The sequence below is a fragment of the Hemitrygon akajei genome, chromosome 10 (genome assembly GCF_048418815.1).
Source record: "Hemitrygon akajei chromosome 10, sHemAka1.3, whole genome shotgun sequence".
In the NCBI taxonomy this organism is placed as follows: Eukaryota; Metazoa; Chordata; class Chondrichthyes; order Myliobatiformes; family Dasyatidae; genus Hemitrygon; species Hemitrygon akajei.
In genome coordinates this window covers 132,013,094-132,035,985 of record NC_133133.1, presented here as the reverse complement: position 1 = coordinate 132,035,985, position 22,892 = coordinate 132,013,094, and the positions used below count along the sequence as shown (strand labels likewise).

At 41.0% G+C, this 22,892-nt stretch overlaps 1 protein-coding gene across 3 annotated transcripts in view; it reads left to right on the top strand.

Moving 5' to 3' along the window:
• Positions 1 to 19,629, top strand: part of LOC140734684 (NACHT, LRR and PYD domains-containing protein 3-like) — a 43,077-nt gene extending 23,448 nt beyond the window's left edge. For all 3 annotated transcript variants that reach the window (XM_073058981.1, XM_073058982.1, XM_073058980.1), the window contains 6 exons: positions 4,249 to 5,962; positions 8,289 to 8,375; positions 8,523 to 8,693; positions 16,215 to 16,385; positions 17,332 to 17,499; positions 17,641 to 19,629. In XM_073058981.1, the coding sequence (XP_072915082.1) occupies positions 4,249 to 5,962; positions 8,289 to 8,375; positions 8,523 to 8,693; positions 16,215 to 16,385; positions 17,332 to 17,499; positions 17,641 to 17,728 (2,399 nt within the window). In that variant the 3' untranslated portion in view covers positions 17,729 to 19,629. The remainder of the gene's footprint in view (positions 1 to 4,248; positions 5,963 to 8,288; positions 8,376 to 8,522; positions 8,694 to 16,214; positions 16,386 to 17,331; positions 17,500 to 17,640) is intronic.
• The last annotated feature ends 3,263 nt before the right edge of the window (positions 19,630 to 22,892 follow it).

Genomic DNA, 22,892 nt, shown 5'->3' with positions numbered 1-22,892 from the left:
GGGTGCTATCGTGGCTGGAGGACTGTGACCGGTGGAGATGAGCAGGGATCAGTTTGTGCAGGACCTCTGTTTGTGAAATATATGATGTTGTGGTCAGTGAAAGTTGTCAAAGGGATACAGCAGAATATAGATCAGTTACAAATGCATGTATGGAGGTGAAATTTAATTTGGGATGTGTATCGTGTTTGTCTTGGGGAGTTCAAATGGAAATTATGCTGATAATATCAAGGCTTTATATAGCATAGGTGTATAGAGGGGTTTTCGGCTCCTAGTCCTTAGCTCCATGGGAGTGTCTACATTAGTAGACAGTGCTTTTTAAAAAAGGCATATGACATGATTGCCTTCCTTGTTCGGTACATTGATTGTAAGAGCAGGGAAGTAATGGTGCAGCTATATAAAACATAGGCCAGGCCACACTAGAAGGGTTGTTTTCTCTAGAGCATCAAAAACAGAGAGAAGACTGATAGAAAATGGTAAAATTAAGAGAAATCAATAGGGTAGGTAGTCAGAATCATTTTTCCTCAGTAGAAATGCCAAATACATTTCAGGTGAGAAGGGAAAGTTTTATTTACCAGAGTGTTAAGTACTCGTAGCAGACTGTCAGAGTCAGTGGTGGAATGGGACATGATAAGAAGCTGTTAGACAGACGCATGAATATGAAGGAATGGAGGAATGTGGATCACATACAGGCAGAAAAGATTTAGTTTAATTTTGGTCCTCACCACAGATAATGTAGACCATTGGCCATGTGTTACTTTGCTGTACTGTTCTATATTCAGTCTGTAAATAAAGAACAAATCACTTTGGACTGGGTCCCCTGCCAAGATATGTTGTTGGGATGTTATCAATCTCATGCTTACTTGGGACTGATGGTGATAGCTTGCCTCAATGACTCCAGCTGAATCATGGCCAGGCCTTGGGCCGCATGTGGAACCACCTCCCCAAATGTCCCTGACAGAGTTGGATTGCTGATTCTAGTAATCGTAAGATGTTGCTAGCATTGAGTCTGAAAAGCCATTAAAATTAAAACAAATAATTCTTAAAGAGAATTTAATTACTTAAAAGAAAGCAAAATAAATATTTGAAAATGATTTTAAAGTACCTTTGCCTAGCAATGAAAGTTGGTGGGAACTGGGATTCTGGGAAGCCTTATGGCAGAGTACGCTGCAAGATCCCTGTATCCTCGATGTTGGCTCGTCAGTAAAGTTATCATATTCACTAAAGAGCAGCACAATCTGTACATGAGAACTGAAAGAATGATTAAGGGCATGCACTGTATGTTTGGCATAAATAAATGATCTTTTATTGAAGCAATTGAACCTCCAACTTCTCGTGTACAACTTTAAATATATTTAATCCAAATTACTTTGTTAATTGTGAGTGTTATGCTAATATATGAAAATACACCAAAATTGCATGATCATTGAAATGCATCCAAAACTTTCAAAGATGAAACTCTTTAATTTAATGTAATCCTGGCTTTTTTGTAGAGTCAATTTAACAATGACTGTCACTTACAACCTATAGTGTATGCCTTGTCTTTTTCACACGTATGCTGTATGCTTACACAGTATAGCAAGTAACTGCACCATGTCCTGATAAAATGACAAAATATATTATTATGTGCAACACTCTCACTGGGGCTTGTACACCAACTTGGCTTGTTAGCTAACTCTGCTAACAGCCACGTAATTCAGTGGTGAGAAGGCAGTTCTTACATAAGCAAAATATATCTAGGGTCGGTATGATTTGGGGTTCAACCAAATCGGAAAGTAGGGATGTTCCAATTAAGGAACATTGAGTGTAGTAAATGCTGCGTAAATACTGTCCATACACAATTATCAGTGGCCAAGGGATGACAGATTGTACACCAGTATAAAATCACAAAAATGGTATCTTTTCCAATTCTCAACTTTATCAAACAATTAATAGGAAAAGAAAGAAAAAATATAAAAGGGCTCATTACAGTTAACCAGTCTAAATGTGCACAAAGCTTTGGAGCTCATTTCTGTAGTAGCTGGGTGTATCACTTTACTCATAGCACTGAATTCCCATCACCAACCACAGATAGAACTTCCCATCTTGGAATTCTTTGTTTTGCAAAGCACTCCTTGCATTAGGGTCTCCTCTTTGGATGGGATCTTCTGGTCGTCTTCTCTGGTGCTCTTCTCTCCACACCTCCTGCCAATAGACCCCAAACCAGACTACTGCCCTCCAGAAATATCGTCCCATCTAGCTCTCTAGAATCTTCTCTTGAATCCCACTGGGTAACGCGTATCCAGACAGACCTGATTAGCTGACACAATATTCCAAAGTTGGGCAACATGGCTCCTTATCTTTAGCTGAAGCCAAAACACTGTTACTAGCAGGATACACTGCTTTTGCAGAAACTGCTAAAATAAAAATATCTCACAGCATAGCAGTAGAAATCTTACCTGGGGCATTACATGTGTATGGAGTCAGAGGTGTTTAAAGAGTGTTCCAGCTGTCTGAGGGCCCAGGTGTTACTAATATAATTTTGAACAACCAAGATAGAAGAGTTAGAAGTGAAAGCTTGCTGAAGTTTGTGGCAGAGACAATGAAAACTTGCAAAAAAGGTAATATTAAAGGCAGATATGTTGCTGGAGCTGGAGACATTGGCCTCAGAGAGTGGGGGAAGTGGGAGTGGACATAGTGAGCTGATGTTTCCTATGTTGGGAAAGTCTAGGACCAGCCTTAGAATAGAAGGGTGTCCCTTTAGAATAGAGATAAGGAGGAATTTCTTTAGCCAGAGGGTGTTGAATCTGTGAAATTCATTCCCACAGATGGCTGTAGAGGCAAAATTCTTGGGTATATTTTCAGCGATGGTTGATAGATAAGGGTGTCAAAGGTTATGGGAAGAAGACAGGAGAATGGGGTTGAGAGGAATAATAAACCAGCCATGATGGTGCAGATTTGATGAGCTGGAAGACCAGAATTAGGCCATATATTTTATGGACTTTTAGGAAGTTTGTGCTTGGTGTAGCTGGTAAATCTGGTTATATCCAAAATGAGTAAAATTACAAGATTTATTCTGGGTTAAATTGCCAAAATGAGCTAGGCTGGGGGATAAACTGGAAGACAATGTAATTGTTGATTCCCAGGTAGCAAATATATTGACAGAAGAGCAGATAAACTGGTGTGGTAGAGGGTGAAGTATATAGATTGCTCATAAGTTGGTAATCTGATCAACCGCTGAATGGGTCTTCTGCATTTTCCTGCTTGAGGGACTTTGTCTGTATTCTGTGTTGATTATCTGAAGATGCTGAAATTGACCCAGGAAGATGTGGGGATCTGAAGGATGGATTTAGTGTCACAGAAGATCTATACAGAGAAAATATTGAAAAACAAGGTTCTCCCTTGTGGAGGAGTGAGTAACTAGGTGACAAAAAGCTTGGCTTTCTCGGCATGAACATTTAGTTAGGTTGATTTCTTTGAAGTATTTAAATGATCAGGATGAGCATCTGAAGGGGAAGTATGTGTAGGGCTATTGGAGAGGGTGGGACTAGGAATTTTTTGTTTCATATTTTTGATTCAATGGTCCAGATGCTCCCTCTCCATGTGGTTACTATTCTATGACTGTACAGCACCCAGTTCATCCCAGCTGCAGAAACCATGAAACATTTGACAATTCGCAGTCAATCCACTATCAGGTCATATAACACCTTATCTACTCCCCACACTGTAAGGTAATTCAGATGGAAGACCAGCAAATTTGTAGCAGGCTCCTCTATCAAGGTTTATATCATGCAGATCTTCTCTAGGTCTTGAACATTTTCAGTAAGATTCACATGGTCACTGCATTTAACTCTCTCCGTGCACATCACCTAAGCAAGGATCTAATTGCAATGAACCTTTTTTCCACTTCTATACTGCCCCAACTCCTACATCTACTGTAGGTCAGATTATTGCTCCAGATTAATGGCAAATTGGGCATTTGAAAGACTTGAGTCTTGATAATACCAAATCTGTATCACAAGGGTCATTCATTCAATTAAAAACAGAGGGCACAGTACCTGAAATATTAAAGCAATTAAATGCCATAGTAAATTTCAACACATTACTCAGTTTAGGAAAGATTTCATGAAGTTGTCAGCTTTCCAGATATAATTTATTTTCAACTGTAATCACAGTTCACACTCATGAAGTTAATGAGTAGTTGAGCAATGCTGGGTGTTTATATCAGTTAAACTAATTTTGAGCTCTGCTAATCTGTCTTTTTGATGAAAGATGTTCAGCAGCAGCACAAGGAGACTCTTCGGAAACAAACAGAAAAACTGAGGGTCAGCACCATCCTGATGAGGGAGAAGGTTATGGTTTTCCAGCTGACCGATCGATATGCTGAGCTCACGGTGATCTCTACTGTTCGAGATCGGAAACTTGTGGAACATGAGCTGCTGGCGAGAGGTCGGGACCATGAGAAATGGAGGGAGAAACATCTCCAGGGAGTGCTGGAAAAAATCCGGACCGACCAGTTGTTTCAGAGCAGGTTTTCCCGGAGTAAATTCAAATCTCGGAGATCGGCGGCAGTGGCCGGAGTAGCAGGGATTGGCAAAACAACAATGGTGCAAAGAATTGTATATGACTGGGCCATAGGGAGAATATACCAACACTTTCAATTTGTCTTCTGTTTCAAATTCCGAGATTTAAACAACACTGGCTGCAAAACAACCCTGAAGAATTTGATTCTGGATCAGTACCCTTACTTTGGGAGTACACTAGAAGAGGTCTGGAAGAACCCAGAAGGATTGCTGTTTATATTCGATGGTTTGGATGAATTCAAGTACACAATTGATTTTGCTGACAGTCAATCTCAACACATGTGCCTTGATCCCGAATCGTGGTGTGACAATGCGTCTGACATTGTGTACAGTTTAATCCAGGGCAAGTTGCTCCCAGGGTGTTCAGTACTAGTGACCACCCGCCCCACTGCGTTACATTTATTGGAAAAGGCAGAGATTGGTGTTAGGGCTGAAATCCTGGGGTTTGTCGGCGAGGAAAGGAAAAAATATTTCAGCATGTTTTTTGAAGATCAGGCAGTAGCAGCAGCTGTTATTAAGCATATTGAGGAGAACGAGATCCTGTACACCATGAGCTACAACCCTTCTTACTGCTGGATCCTTGGTTTGGCACTGGGCCCTTTTTTCAAACAAGAAGACAAGAACCTACGGCAAGTTCCCAAGACAATCACCCAACTATATTCTTATCATATTTACAACATCCTGAAAAACCACAGCCTTGAGATTGAAAGACCCCGTGACATGTTACTGAAGGTTGGCGAGATGGCCTTGGCAGGAGTACGTGAGAAGAAGATCGTGTTTACAAATGAGGATTTGAACAAGTACATGCTGGAGCCATCCCAGTTCCGGTCCGGGTTCCTGGTGGAACTTTTGGAGAGAGACAATTGTGCCAAGAGCGTGGTGTACACTTTCCCACACCTCACCATCCAAGAGTTTGTAGCTGCACTCACACAATTCTTGACTCCAGATAACAAGGATATCCTGAAATTCCTCTCTGAAGCCCACAGTGCAACTGATGGGCGATTTGAAGTATTTCTCCGTTTCGTTGCTGGTCTGTCCTCTTCATTGTTACAGGTCCTGAAGGAGTTTCTGGATCCAGTTCCTCATGAAAGAATTTGCCGAGTGATTGACTGGATGAAAGAGGAGATTAAACGTCAGGCTCGCAATGGAAACAAAAGGAGCCTCCTGAACACATTGCACTACCTGTTTGAGTCTCAGAATACTGGACTGGCTCGGGATGCACTAGAATCTGTGCAAACACTTACATTCTGCGGCTTGCAACTGACCCCAATTGACTGCGTGGTCCTGTCCCATGTCATTGGATTCTGTAACACAATAAAGCATCTCAATCTGCGGGGCTGCTACATTCAGCATGAAGGACTGCAGCGGCTGGCACCTGGGCTACACAAATGTTACGAGTTACGGTAAGTTTATTTTTGTCTCTAAAATATAAAATTGTTTTATACTTTAAAATGATAGAAAAGTGGATTCTAACCAATCGTGATAAATAAATTTTCACCCAGCATTTAATCAACCCTTAGAGAGCCTAGAATGATTCTATGTGAAGGGATATTGGAGTTTTTTTTTATCAAATATGTAAGCGGAAACCATTAATTAGACTTGTTACGAACCCCGTAACTGGGTCACTTACCAGCAAAGATAGAGAGCTCCGTTGAAGTCTGATGATACTATTTTTAACAGTATTTATTAGTAAAAATACACAAAAATAATATCAATGCAAACATACAGATAATATACGTCGTCAATACTAAATCTAAAAGTGCGGGTATAATAATAATCAATAAGAAATAGCTCTATCGTTGTCTAGGGGATAATGTATTGTCCGATGGAAATATAAAAGTCACTCAGTTCATTCAGGCTGCAGCCTTTGGTTGGAGTCAAGAGAGAGATTTTTAGAAACTTGCCGGCTTTTCCTTTTATGATTCCGATCCTTCGAGAGTTCCGTTGGTGAGGCCGGTCACTTTTGGCCTCTCCTTTAGCTAAAGCCGTTCTTCCGTGGTGAGCCCGCCAATTCCCAGGCAAGGGAAAAGGACGCACGCGAGCCCCACCGGCTGTCGCTATTAAACGCTGTCACGGGATTTCTAGCGTTTCTCCTGGTGTGTCTGAAGGGGTTGTTCCCCAGACCCTCTTTTATCATTACTCATGGGGTCTCAGATGTCAATCAAGTTGGGATGATGCAATCCCTCAACCAGCCCACTCTGGTCATCCCCTGAGGGCTTCAATGAATAGTACAGTATTCAATACACAATTCCATCTCCAAGAGACAATGGCCGTTATCAATGGTTCCGTCTTGCTGAGGCCAGGACACATTCCAAACCCTGTGTATTCTGGACATCTCTCTCTCATTTCTTGGGTTCCAGACCCGAATTAATAGCGATCTTGCGATTCTCAAGAAGGAGGGGGCTACTTTGTACCCTTCGGCCCCTCAGAGTTGTGGCACATTCGTAACAGACTGCTGAGCATCTCAGCCTTTTCCCAAGGAGAAGGGGCAAAGGGTGGTGTCCAGCTTGTCAATGTGAATAGGAGAGGAAGCAAAAACATTGAATATTGAATAAAAGAGGGCAGCACTTAGCCTGGGCTAAGCTATTCCTAAATGGGAGGGGAGGGGGGCCCACATATTCTCGTATACATGTAATGCCCTTCACACACTCCAATCCATTTACCACCAGTCAGGGTAAAATGGCTTACAATTCGGTGCAACTGTTGTAATCTGGGCAGGTAAGAATTGAGAGTTAAGAAGTCTTCAAGCAACTGCTGGGTGTGGTGTTTACCCCTGGAGATCAAACCCTTGTACAATCTGCTGGAAAAACTCAGCAGGTCAAACAGTATCTGTACCTACTGTACCTTTTCTACCCACCTGGCTTGACCCATTACCTTCTGGCTACCCTGCTTGCCCTCATCCCCACATTTTATTCTGGTGCTTTCCCCCTGAAGAAGGGCCTCAGTCCAAAACGTCGACAGTTTATTCATTTCCATAGACGCTGCCAGACCGGCTGTGTGTAGCATCTGTAGGACCAAAGAATTGTTTGGGTTGGCACCCTGCATTACATCATTGACAACTCCTCTCCTCCTACAGATGCTGCTAAAGCTGCTGTGCTCCTCCTTCAGATTGTTTGTTGCTCCAGATTCAAGCATTTGAAGCACTCTCATGCTCTCTTCCAAAAATCCTCTAACTGTTTACCAGTTAAACCTGAAACGCAAAGCACATTTAATGGGACCAAGCAGAGATGCCTTTACCCAATATTAGAGAGACATTAACAGAAGATTCCCACAATCGTGCTGATAAAAGTTCCCTTCTCATAAAACCATGGAGAGGATTTTTCAGCAGGAGTTAGCAGAGTCTCACAATTTATTTCATGAAAATATAATACATATTAATATTTTTCAGTGTAAAGAGTATCGTTTAACTGCACGATCGTGTGACTAGAAAATTGGTGTATTCTTTAAAAAAATCTAGCATTTAAAAAGCAGCAGAACGTATATATTCCTTCAAAGGTAAAGAATGGTCACTAGGATGTTCATTATCCAGAGTGAGGGTGAATAAAGGCTTCACACTTGAAGCATTTTGTAAATAATCAGGAGATGGACAATGAGTTTCATGTTCGGTGATGTGAAAATCTGTTTACTAATTTCCTGTTTATTAATCTCCTTAAGTGATTCTTAAAATACTTAAGTGAGTGAAAATATGGCAGACCCAGGATTTGAATAATTTTATCTGTTTGTCTCTAGGCTGGGTGATAATGAACTGGGAGATTCGGGAATAGAACTGGTATCTGCTGCTCTGAACAATGCAGAATGTAAAATACAGAAGCTAGAGTAAGTACCAGACTCAGAGATTGTGTTTATGATCACTAGCTGATGGTGAACATTAATATGATCAGCAATTCTGTTACTGATAAACACAGGATTTGCCCTGTCTCCTGAATTTCTGCATCCTTCATCCTCAATCTCTCTAAACTGCAGGTTGGATAAGACTGGTCTCACAGCCACTTGTGCCGCTGGCTTGGCTTCTGCTCTCAATAAAACACGCTCACTGACAGAGTTTGACCTGGGTATTAATAAACTGGAAGATTTAGGAGTGAAACTTCTGTCTGCAGTTCTGAGCAACCCGGAATGTAGCATACGGAAACTGCGGTAAGTTTGGAGACTGGGCAGATATTACTCTGTTTCATCTTCCAATACCTGCTGTCGCTATATCACTCAAGTAATACGTCCTGGCTCTCCCCGAACCTCTCCAATGCCAGCCCTTCTTAGATATGGGGCCGAAAACTGCTGCAACACCCCAAAATGTAGTCTGACCAATGCATTACAATGCCTCGGCATTACATCTAAGGTTACTTGCAAACTGGCACAGGACACCTTTCAGACTGAATGAAACAGCAGGCCATTTCAAATGTTTATCTGTGATTAACCTGAGGTACACTTAAGTTCTGCCAATGTTTTATGGCAGGCTAGGACAAACGCAGAAAACCAAACTGCTGAAGGTTTTGCTGCCTTATACTCAATCAGTGGCTGCACAAGGCCCAGAATTGCACATGGTGTCTCTGGGCTCTGCAATGTGTGGACAAGTGTTCAACCTCTCCTGGCTTATACCAATCGCTTACATCTGTGCTCTTCCCGAGTGAAAGGTTTATTGATGTTTCCGGTCATTGCATACTGAGTGTTAGTATTATCAGTGTTTGTGATATGGCAACTCTGCAATGGGATGTGCATTTGGTTGAGCGAGTGGGCAAATGTTTGATAAACGGACATTAAAATGAGAAAAAAGTGTGGTCATGGACCTTAGTAAGAGCACTCGAAAGGCAGACTCTCATCTAAATGGAAAGAGACTGAAAATGAATGATGTTCGGAGGGATCGAGGTAATCTTGTGCATGAATCACAGATAAACAAGGAAGTGCAGCAAGTGGTTATTGCTAAGTGTCTGGAGTTCAGAAAAAGGAAGTTTTGCTACTACAGCCCAGGGTGGTGGTGTGGTCACACATGGAACATTTTTGTACATTATGTACATTTTTGTTCCCCTTAGCTAAAAAGGAATTTAGTAACATTGCAGTGGTACTGCAGGCTAATTTTTAGGATCAGTGGATTTTCCTTTTGAGTGGTTTGAGCTTCATTGTTCGGAGTTGAAGAGAATAAGGAGTCTTAATAGTGAAACATATACCAGGGTGGGGGGAGCATGGCAGGGCAGATGTGAAGGTGTTTTTTACTAGTGGGAGAATCTTGGAACGAGAAGGCATAGCTTCAAGATGACAGACCGTTCATTTAGAGTCATAAAGCATACAAACAGGCTGTTCAGCCTAACTGGTTTTTGCTGATCAAGATGCAGATCTAAGCTCATTGCCTTTGGCTTTGTTTGGCCCACATCCCTTTTGAGCTTTCCACATATCTAGCTAAGAATCTTCCTAAATTGAGTTAATGTACCTGCCTTATCCACTTCCTCTGGCAGCTCACCACTCTCTTGGTGGAGAAAGTTGCCCCTCAACTGTTGTCATAGTCTTAAACAGCATGGAAACCGGTCCAGTGGCCCAGCATATCCTTGCCAGTGAGCTAGTCCCACCCGCCTTCCAATTCATCTTATCCAAATACAGATATAGATGTTTTTTTTAAATACTGCTAATGTCCCTTTTAAATCTTCCACCCTGATCTTAAATCTATTCCATTTGGTTTTTAGTATCTTCTCCCTCAGAAAAAATCTGTGCCTGCACCGTCTATGCCTCTCATGATCGTATATACATATCTTGTCAGGTCACCCTGAATCTCCTGCATTCCAGGGAATAAAGTCCTGGTCTGTAGAACCTCTCCTTGTAACTCAGGCCCTTGTTAAATCGTTACTCTCACCTTAGATCTTTGCCCTGCAGTTCTTCATTCCCCTGGAATCAAAAGACTGATTTCCCCTGTCTGTACACCTCATGTTCTTGTACCTCAGCAAGATCAGCCTTCATTCTCCCACACGCTAATGAAAATACTACCATTACTATTACCATCGGGAAAGAGGTACATGAGCCTTATGCTTAACCGTTTAGAAACAGTTATTACCCAACAGCATCGGACTCCTGAACTGGCGTGGATAATTTCAGTCACAATCGACTGATTCCACACACTGCACTCTCCCAAGGACTCTTCACTACTCGTGTTCTCGGTGTTTTCTTATTTGCACGGTTTGCCTTTTGCACATTGGTTGTTTGTCAGTCCTTTGTTTATTTTTTTTTCATAGATTCCATTGTATTTCTTTCTTTCTTCTAAATGCCTACAAGACAATGAAAGTTAAGATAGCATATGATATATATTGTACGTACTCTGATAATTAATTTACCTTGAACTTCGAAATAGTCACAACCTGCTCGACGTCTCTACATAACTCAATCCCTTATGAATCTCCTCTTCACACTTTCCAGTGTAATCTGCATTTTTCTACACCAAGGTGATCAAAACTGAACACAATATTCCAAATGTGGTCTCACCAATGCCTTGTACAACTGCAGCATAACATCCAAGTTCTATACTCAGTGCCCTAACTGTTGAAAACTAGCTTGCCAAAAGTATTCATCGCCATTAGTGTGACACCACTTACAGGGAACTTGTATTCTTCTATTCTACAACAGCCCATTCACAGCGAAATTTGTGCATTCACTTTCCAAAATGTGAAATGTCACCCTTAGGGCAATGAAACTGCATTTCCTATTCCTTGATGCACTTACCCAGCTGATTAAGATCTCTCTTTGAATCCTGACAGCACCTTCATGGTCAATGACAGCCCCTATTTTAATGTCATCTGCAAACTTACTGTGCCTTGTACTGTTACATTCTCATCCAAATCATTAATAAAGCTAATGAATAACAATGAACCCAGCTCCGAGTTGTGGGGAACAGCACTACTCATGGGTCTCCGCTTCAAGAAACACACTCCCACTGTCATCTTATGCTTCCTTGCTATCAAGCCAATTCTATATCCATAGTACTAACTCTCCCTGGATCCCAAGCAAGCCAGCTTTCTATAGCAGTGCACCATGCAGAACCTATCAAAGGTATTACTGAAATCTATATAGAGCATGACTACCATCCTGCCCTTGTCGGCCCTTCTGGTCACTTCTTCAAAAAAACTCAGATTAGTGAGACATGATCTTCGACAAGCAAAGCTGTATTTAATATCCCCAATTAGCCCCTGTGGTCCGAAGTGCTTAGAAACATAGAACACCTACAGCACAATACAGGCCCTTCAGCTGTGCCGAACATATCCTTACCTTAGAAATTACCTAGGGTTACCCATAGCCCTCTATTTTTCTAAGCTCCATGTACCTATCCACGAGTCTCTTAAAAGACCCTATCATATCCACTTCCACCACCATCGACAGCAGCCCATTCCAGGCACTCACCACTCTCTGCGTAAAAAAACTTACCCCTGACATCTCCTCTGTACCTACTTCCAAGCACCTTAAAACTATGCCCTCTCAAGCTAGCCATTTCAACACTGGGGAAAAGCCTCTGACTATCCACATGATTAATGCCTCTCATCATCTTATACACCTCTATCAGGTCACGTCTCATCCTCCGATGCATCAAGGAAGAAAGCCCGAGTTCACTCAACCTATTCTCATAAGGCATGCTCCCCAATCCAGGCAACATCCTTGTAAATTTCATCTGCACCCTTTCTATGGTTTCCACATTCTTCTTGTAGTGAGGTGACCAGAACTGAGCACAGTACTCCAAGTGGGGTCTGACCAGGGTCCTATATATCTTTGACATTACCTCTCGGCTCCTAAACTCAATCCCGCGATTGATGAAGGCCAATGCACCATATGCTTTCTTAACCACAGAGTCAATCTGCGCACCTGCTTTGAGTGTCCTATGGACTCAGACCCCAAGATGCCTCTGATCCTCCACACTGCCAAGAGTCTTACCATTAATTCTATATTCTGCCATCATATTTGACCTACCAAAATGAACCACTTCACACTTATCAGGGTTGAAATCCATCTGCCACTCTCAGCCCAGTTTTGCATCCTATCAGATAGATAGATAGATAGATAGATAGATACTTTATTCATCCCCATGGGGAAATTCAACATTTTTTCCAATGTCCCATACACTTATTGTAGCAAAACTAATTACATACAATACTTAACTCAGTAAAAATATGATATGCATCTAAAATCACCCTCTCAAAAAGCATTAATAATAGCTTTTAAAAAGTTCTTTACTTAAATACATTGAGTCCTAACCCCGGCACTTTAACATATCTTACTCCTGGCGGTTGAATTGTAAAGCCGAATGGCATTGGGGAGTATTGATCTCTTCATCCTGTCTGAGGAGCATTGCATCGATAGCAACCTGTCGCTGAAACTGCTTCTCTGTCTCTGGATGGTGCTATGTAGAGGATGTTCAGGGTTTTCCATAATTGACCGTAGCCTACTCAGCGCCCTTCGCTCTGCTACCGATGTTATACTCTCCAGTACTTTGCCCACGACAGAGCCCGCCTTCCTTACCAGCTTATTAAGACGTGAGGCGTCCCTCTTCTTAATGCTGCCTCCCCAACACACCACCACAAAGAAGAGGGCGCTCTCCACAACTGACCTATAGAACATCTTCAGCATCTCACTACAAACATTGAATGACGCCAACCTTCTAAGGAAGTACAGTCGACTCTGTGCCTTCCTGCACAAGGCATCTGTGTTGGCAGTCCAGTCTAGCTTCTCGTCTAACTGTACTCCCAGATACTTGTAGGTCTTAACCTGCTCCACACATTCTCCATTAATGATCACTGGCTCCATATGAGGCCTAGATCTCCTAAAGTCCACCACCATCTCCTTGGTCTTGGTGATATTGAGACGCAGGTAGTTTGAGTTGCACCATATCACAAAGTCCTGTATCAGTTTCCTATACTCTTCCTCCTGTCCATTCCTGACACACCCCAATGTCCCACTGTAACCTCTAACAGCCCTCCACACTATCCACAACACCCCCAACCTTTGTGTCATCAGCAAATTTACTAACCCATCCCTCCACTTCCTCATCCAGGTCATTTATAAAAAGCATGAAGAGTAGGGGTCCCAGAACAGATCCCTGAGGCATGCCACTGGTCACCGACCTCCATGCAGAATATAACCTGTCTACAACCACTCTTTGCCTTCTGTGTGCAAGCCAGTTCTGGATCCACAAAGCAATGTTCCCTTGGATCCCATGCCTCCTTACTTTCTCAATAAGCCTTGCATGGAGTACCATGTCAAATGCCTTGCTGAAATCCATATACACTACATTTACTGCTCTACCTTCATCAATGTGTTTAGTCACATCCTCAAAAAATTCAATCAGGCGCGTAAGGCGTGACCTGCCTTTCACAAAGCCACGCTTACTATTCCTAATCATATTATAACCTCTCCAAATGTTCATAAATCCTGCCTCTCAGGATCTTCTCCATCAACTTACCAATCACTGAAGTAAGACTCACTGGTCTGTAATTTCCTGGGCTATCTCTACTCCCTTTCTTGAATAGTGGAACAACATCTACAACCGTCCAATCCTCCGAAACCTCTCCGTCCCCATTGATGATGCAAAGATCATCGCCAGAGAGTCTGCAATCTCTCCCCTCACCTCGCCTGGGGTACATCTTGTCTGGTCCCAGTGACTTATCCAACTTGATGCTTTCCAAAAGCTCCAGCACATCCTCTTTCTTAATATCTACATGCTCAAGCTTTTCAGTCCGCTGCAAGTCATCCCTACAATCACCAAGATTCTTTTCCGTAGTGAATACTGAAGCAAAGTACTTAATAAGTACTTATAAACCTCTGCTATCTCCACCGGTTCCATACACACTTTTCCACTGTCACACTTGATTGGTCCTATTCTCTCACATCTTATCCTCTTGCTCTTCATGTATTTGTAGAATGCCTTGGGGTTTTCCTTAATCCTGACCACCGAGGCCTTCTCATGGCCCCTTCTGGCTCTCCTAATTTCTTTCTTAAGCTCATTCTTGCTAGCCTTATAATGTTCTAGATTTCTATCATTACATAGTTTTTTGAACCTTTCATAAGCTCTTCATTTCTTCTTGACTAGATTTACAACAGCCTTTGTACACCATGGTTCCTGTACCCTACCATCCTTTCCCTGTCTCATTGGAATGTACCAATGCAGAACCCCACACAAATATCCCCTGAACATTTGCCACATTTCTTCCATACATTTTCCTGGGATTATCTGTTCCCAATTTATGCTTCCAAGTTGTTGCCTGATAGCTTCATATTTCCCATTACTCCAAATAAGCACTTTCCTAACTTGTCTGTTCCTATCCCTCTCCAATGCTGTGGTAAAGGAGATAGCATTGTGATCATTATCTCCAAAATGCTCTCCCACTGAGAGATCTGACACATCCCACAGCATTTCCCAATACTAGATCAAGTACAGTCTCTCCTCTTGTAGGCTTATCTACATATTGTGTCATGAAACCTTCCTGAACACACCTAACAAACTCCACCCCATCTAAACCCCTCATCTAGGGACATTCCAATCGATATTTGGGAAATTAAGATCTCCAACAACCCTGTTATTATTGCATCTTTCTAGAATCTGTCTCCCTATCTGCTCCTCGATGTCCCTGTTACTATTGGGTGGTCTATAAAAAACACCCAGAAGAATTATTGACTCCTTCCTGTTCCTAACTTCCACCCACAGAGACTCCGTAGACAATCTCTCCAGGTCTTCCTCCTATTGTGCAGCTGTGACACTATCTTTGATCAAAAGTGCCATGCCCCCACCTCTTTCGGCTCCCTTCCTGCCCTTTCTGAAACATCTAAAGAATGGCACTCGAAGTAACCATTCCTGCCCCTGAGCTATGCAAGTCTCTGTAATGGCCACAACATCATAGCTCCAAGTACTGATCCACGCTCTAAGCTCATCCACTTTGTTCATAATACTCCTTGCATTACAATAGACACGTCTCAAAACAATCGGTCTGAGCGCGTCCCTTCTCTATCACCTGCCTATCCTCCCTCTCGCACTGCTTGTGTATCTTATTCCTCAAAATCCTCTATAGTAACTTGCCAACCACAGATGTTAGGCTTAACAATAACTTTCTGGTCTATAGTTCCCATGTTTTCCCTTTCAGCCTTTAAGTGAATATATAATATTATGCCATTCTCCAGTCTTTATGCACTTCTCCTGTCGTTCATGATGGCACATGTATCTCAGCTGGGGAACCTGTGATTTCTTCTCCAGCTCCCGCTGTGTTCTTGGATGTACCTGATCTGGCCCTGGAGATTTATCTACTTTTCTTACTTCATATGTTTAAAACCAGATAACTCGAAATCTTGTCCCATAGAGAATAATGAACCTCCGGGGTCTTCTGTGCACAGCACTGTAGAAGCCAGCTGATGAGAGATAGAAAAAAATTTGAAAGATCAGAGATTAAGGATTATGCGCATCAGGCACAGAGAAGAAGTTGAGGCCCAGTATTGACTGACTATGTTTCTATTGGGTTTGCGGAGCAATCAGGCCTGCTCCAACTATTCTGTTGTTCTAGTGATGTTGAGTGTATTTAATGGATTGTGTGTTATATAAGCGATTTACTGTTTTATCAAAATTATCTGATAAAGCAAAAGGATGTTTACTTTAAAAAGAAATTGCTTTCTATCATTCACCGACCTTTTGGTAACTTTGATCCTCAGTCTGTGGGATGTTGGTCTCACAGCCTCTGGTGCCAGTGATCTCGCCTTGGCTCTATCGACAAACTGCTCCCTGACAGAGCTGGAACTTGGTGATAATGACCTGGGAGATTCAGGAGTGGATAAAGTATGTGTGGCTCTGAGGAACTCCAACTGTAAAATACAGATCTTGAAGTAAGTACTATAACTGTGGGAGAGTTTGTGGTTGTAGTCTCTAGTGTCTTGACACTAAACACTGAGGCAGGTCTTCTATTGAGATGCCGAGCCATTTATTGATAATGACCCCTGTATGCTTCTCAGAAGTCCGATGGTGAGACTGGCTTGTGTTGGCATCTGTAGCTTCTGTGCAACCATTGTATTGTCACAGTGCCGTTTCCTTGTAGTCAAATAGAGCAGAACAATTTCCCTATGTTCCCCGGCTCTCAGGCTGGGAATTGTGGCTGTGGAACCAGCAGTAGGTTAAACCAGTACAAATTTAGTAACCCCAGTGAATCAATGGGCACGAGAAGCTGCTGAGAGAATAATCATTAGATAAATCTCATCAGCCCATTCAGCTCAGATCTCTGTGTGGACGTGCATACCCATGCATTACACCGAATGTGTCCATGGCAGAAGTTCACAACCAGTTAATTACTGTGACAGCATTAACCTAGGCAGAATCACAGCTGCCACGTCCCTCTGTCAGTGGAGTTAGCTAAAGATTTGAACCCATGGAAAACTATACCCAAGCACCCAAGCAAGAAAGTGTCAGTGTGAATATGATTCCTGTAGAAGGAAATTAGCCGGCTGTTGGTGTAATGGCATCGCATCGTATTTCAAGGCGAGTGGTCCCAGGTTTAAATCTAGCCAGCTCCTTACACCCTTTCCATCCATGCTGGGTTGAGTGTTGAGCTAGCAACTCGGTCTCATTATAAAATAAAAAGATAAAAATGCTAAAGAAATGGCAAGATTGTCACCCGATGTGCCACAGGGCATGGAGAGGAACAACAGAGAGAAAAAAATGTGATTTTTGAGCCTCAACCTACTGACTTCCTCTAGCAGCTCATGTTTATTTTTCTTTTGCTTCAGGCTCTGGTATCTGGTGTTATCTTCTAGTTAGTTTTCATTTTCTGATCCATAGGCTGTGGAATACTGGTCTCACAGATGATTGCGCAGAGAATCTTGCTTCTGTGCTCAGTAGCATCCAATCACTGAATACGCTGGATGTGGAATCAAACTCCTTCACAGACCAATCTGTCCCTGCTTTCTGCCGCCTCATACAGACCCTCCAGAATCTGGAATGGATTGGGTGAGTGTTTATTAATATTTATTATCAATAGATCCACTGGATTTTCTGTGATTTTTTTCTGTAAGTTGAAATATTAGCTTCAGTCCACTTTATTGACACTAGCAATCTGTTATGTCCTTTTTAATCTTCATTCTGTTTCAGGCTTGGACGAAATCGATTTGGTTCTGATGGAGAGAAGGATCTGAAGTCATTGCAGCAATCCAGGCAGAGATTGATCGTGTCAGTATGAACATCTGAATGTAGAAGCATCACTGCCCTCTGGATGCTAATATTTTTGGCTGATCACGTATCTGCCCTCTTTACAGCAGTATTCTGGGTTTAGACAACGGCAGGCATTAAATCTCTAATTACCATCCTGTACTTTAATGCAATTGTTCAAATTAGTCCATTCCTGGGAAGACCTGTGGTTTGATATAGCAGAGTGTGACTGAGACAGTGCTTTCATATAGTCGGCTACATCAGAGCTTCGAGAATGTGGACATGGTGTCATTGTGTAATCATCAGCTCAGCAGTTCTAGGTAAGGCGCAGCACAGAGGATAAAATATAAAAAGCACCCTCCTTTCTTGTGATGGACGAATATTTGTTCCGACAGGCTTTGTTGTAATGTGAGTATTATTAAAAGTAAGTTAATACCGATCGGGAAGCTGTTGGTAACGAGAGGCTGGCTCCGGGATCAGCGGGGTTTTAATCCCGGTATGCATTGTATGTAGTTCCACCACCCATGCCGCACGAGGTACCTGAAAGCCTCTGTATTGTAAATATCATTTGCCGTCCCAGATAAAGATGTTCTTTTGGCCATAAAATTGTCAAGTGGTCCTTTTGTGAAGTAGAAGTTACCACAGGTTTATTATAACTATTGCTTACCGTGCCATGTTCAATTCCCACTGAGTGTGCTCAGTGACAAGGATGCTGGTGAACAGGTTGAGAAAAGGAATAGAAGTTGAAACTGCTGAAAGAGTGCAACATATTGGTGGCATTATTCTGAAACACGAGATTCAGCAGATGCTGGAAATTGAGAACAACACACATAAAATGCTGGGGGAGCTCAGCAGGCCAGGTAGCATCTATGGAAATGAACCTTCATCAGGACTCAGTAAGATTATTTCTACGTTTACTGTTGATAGATGGTTTATTAACCTGCATTTTACATCTAGCCAGCTAGACCAAGGAGATGGTGGTGGACTTTAGGAGATCTAGGCCTCATATGGAGCCAGTGATCATTAATGGAGAATGTGTGGAGCAGGTTAAGACCTACAAGTATCTGGGAGTACAGTTAGACGAGAAGCTAGACTGGACTGCCAACACAGATGCCTTGTGCAGGAAGGCACAGAGTCGACTGTACTTCCTTAGAAGGTTGGCGTCATTCAATGTCTGTAGTGAGATGCTGAAGATGTTCTATAGGTCAGTTGTGGAGAGCGCCCTCTTCTTTGTGGTGGCGTGTTGGGGAGGTAGCATTAAGAAGAGGGACGCCTCACATCTTAATAAGCTGGTAAGGAAGGCGGGCTCTGTCGTGGGCAAAGTACTGGAGAGTATAACATCGGTAGCTGAGCGAAGGGCGCTGAGTAGGCTACGGTCAATTATGGAAAACCCTGAACATCCTCTACATAGCACCATCCAGAGACAGAGAAGCAATTTCAGCGACAGGTTGCTATCGATGCAATGCTCCTCAGACAGGATGAAGAGGTCAATACTCCCCAATGCCATTAGGCTTTACAATTCAACCGCCAGGAGTAAGATATGTTAAAGTGCCGGGGTTGATTGTATTTAATGTATTTAAGTAAACTACTTAAGAACTTTTTAAAAGCTATTATTAATGCTTTTTGAGAGAGTGATTTAGATGCATATCATATTTTTACTGAGTTAAGTATTGTATGTAATTAGTTTTGCTACAACAAGTGTATGGGACATTGGAAAAAATGTTGAATTTCCCCATGGGGATGAATAAAGTATCTATCTATCTATCTATTTTTAAGAGTTAAAAGTACATTTAGTATTACAATGCTGAATCACTTTAATACTAAGGGAAGTTGTATGTATGCACTGCAGAATATATTGTGTTTGAGTGCATGAAGGTATCTCAAACTTTCTGTGCAACTTTAATAATAAATTGATTTGTTGCTACCCTGCAATGTTTTATTCTGCTTTATCTTCAGCGTGGATTTTGCTTCTGCCACCCCAGGTTAATCAAAAACTAAAACTGGTTTCACTTTATTCTATCAGAAATTGATGAAATGAACAAAATTTTGAAAGTGATCTGCTTTTTGGAAATACATCAGATAGTTGGCTGCCATGAGCTACTAACCACAAAGTGGTAATTGCCCTTCTATTGAAAGTGGTATTACTTTCTATGGAAGATAATTTCAGTTCTCAGTTTGGGTTCTCATGGTTATTTTATTGCACCAATCACTTGACAGGGTAAACAGCTCAATCTGACTTTCTGGCAGACCAGAGAGGTTCATTCACCATATAGAAAATTGTTCCTGTGCATATTTCTGGAGATTCCTGAAAAGAGGAATTCTAGAAGGAATAGACAATGGTTCAACACCCAGTGCTGCCAGTAAAGGCAGTGTGTAAAGTGGGTAATTTTTGTCATGGAGGTGCAAAAGATTGGAGCAACAAATAATCTGCTGGAAGAAATTTGAAGGCCCAGCAGCAGTTATGAGAGGAAGAGAACTGATGGTGTCAACAATGCATTTCCTTCTACAGCTGCTGTGTGACATGCTGAGTTCCTCCAGCAGAATGAAATGGCCTAATATGCATGAGAATAATAATTTTAAAGATGATTAAAAACATCTATAGGTAATAAATTAAAAAGAAAAGAGTGTCTGTGAACGGGGTTCACCCAACTAAGTGAAGCGGATTCAGGTAGTCAGAGCCAGTGAGTTGACTATTTATGAGAGGCAGAGGAGGCTGCTCAACCCATCGGCTTCATGCCGGCTCCTGGTGGAGCAGTATCTTTCTTTTCAAATCTTTTTATTATTATTATTATTATTATTATTATTATCCAAAATACAAGAGTACATCAAAGTGAGTAACAATTACGTCTCAAAAGAGAAAAAGAAAACAGTATTAAGGATTGAAAAATATGGTGACCCAAAAAAAAAGAAAAGAGAAAAAAACCCTGCTAAAGTGAGAAAAAAGTGAGGAAAAAAAGAACCCATTAGGTGTTCAACCCTGGAGCCATGCATCATACAAAAAGCTTCTAAAGATAAACAAACCACCAGCAAAAAAAAATTATACCAAAATTTACAATTAGATCGTGGAGAAACTCTAGCAATGAATTCAAATGGTAGTAATGAGCAAATGAACCCCATCTTTTCTCAAAATCAAACATAGGTTTGAAGGTTTGACTTCCAATTTTCTCCAAACTAAGAAATAACATCACTCGAGAGAACCATTCTGACAGAATGGGAGCTGACGTGTCCTTCCACTTCAACAAAATGTCCATCCTAGCTATCAATGTAACAAACGCAATAACATGTTGGTCAAAGAAATACCACAATTATTTTGAGGTATTATTTCAAAGAGCACAGTTAATTTGTTAGGTTGTAGATTAATTTTAAGTGCTTTAGAAATTGTAGAAAAAACTGACTTCCAAAACTGTTCCAGTATAGACCTCCATCCTTTTTCAATTTTTGTAAGTGACATTTACCAATTCTTGGTCTTTTATCATTCCAAATAAAAGATGAGATAATAGAATCAATTTGATCAAAAAACTTCTTAGTCAAAAAAGGGATATTCTGAAATAAATATAAAAATTTTGGTAAAATCATCATTTTGACTATATGGATGTGGCCAGCAAGTGAAAACGTAAGTGGGTTCCATCTGCTAAATAAATACTTCATAGAATCTACCAAGGGAACAAAATTAACTTTATGAAGATCCTTATATTTTTTAGTGATTATAACAATTAGATATCTAAAGGAATCCATAACTTTGAAAGGAGTATTATCATATATAGAAACAGATTCATTTAAAGGAAACAGTTCACTTTTATTAAAATTAATTTTATATCCTGAAAAATCTCCAAATTCATTGAATAATTTTAGCAAGGCAGGAATAGATTCCTCAGGATTAGATATATAAACCGGTAAATTGTCAGCATAAAGAGAAATCTTATGAATGGTCTCATTCACAAGAATCCCAGGAATATCTCTAGCTTCACGAAGAGCAATAGCAAGGGGTTCTAATATTAAATTAAATAGCAAATGACTTAATGGACAACCATGTCTTGTTCCCCGTGAAAGCTGAAAAAAAGGGGATCTACAATTATTAGTGATAACAGTAGCAATACTCCCTTCTGCTGCCGGCGTGGGATGGTGAGTCTGTCGGGACCCTGGGGACTTGTGGAAACTGTGGTGATTTCTTTTGAACTTATAGTCCTTTAACATCTTGGACTATTTTTACTGTGCCCATAGTCTTTTTTTATCAATTATGCTATTGTTTGCACTGTTGTAACTATATGTTGTAATTATGTGATTTTGTGCAGGTCTTGTAGCTTTAGTTTTTGGTCTTGTTTTTGTCTGGTGGATTTGGAGCTCCTTTCCAGGGAACGCGCTAGACGGTAGCGCGATATTAATATGCAGCAGCCTCTCCGGACTGTGGATTGGGGATTGCCAAATGTTACGTGGATTTTCTGGTGTAGTCTGTTTTGTCATATGCTTTTGTGATATCATTCTGGGGGAATGTTGTCTCCGTTTAACTGCATTGCATTTGTGTTTTCTAAATGACAATAAACTGAATCTAAATCTGAATAGGAGTTTTATATATCATTCTAATCCAATTATTAAAATTATCATCAAAGCCAAATTTCTCTAAAACATTACATAAGTATTTCTATTCGACTCGATCAAATGCTTTTTCAGCATCCAAAGAGATGACGCATTGTGGAGTTTTAAAAGAAGATGAATATATAATATTAAATAAACTCCAAACATTTGAAAAGGAATAACGACCCTTTATAAATCTTGTTTGATCTTTAAAAATAATTTTACCCAAAATATTTTCCAACTGATTGGCCATTATCTTTGACAGGATCTTAGCATCAACATTCAATAATGAAATAGGTCTATATGAGGCACAATCATTAGGAACTTTATCCTTTTTAAGAGTTAAAGAAATAGAAGCCTCATAAAAAGTAAAGGGTTTCACAAAAGAGTCCTTAAACATTTCCAACATATACGGAGAAAGCAATTTTCCAAATTTTTTATAGAATTCTACAGGATAGCAATAAAGTCCAGGGGCCTTACCAGATTGCATTGAAAAAATAGATTTATGAATTTCAGCTTCAGTAATTTGAGCATCAAGAGTTTTTTGATCCTCAACAGAAATTTGAGGAAAAGCAATTTGTCATTAAAAAGCATTCATTTTAGAAGAATCCACTGGAAATTGA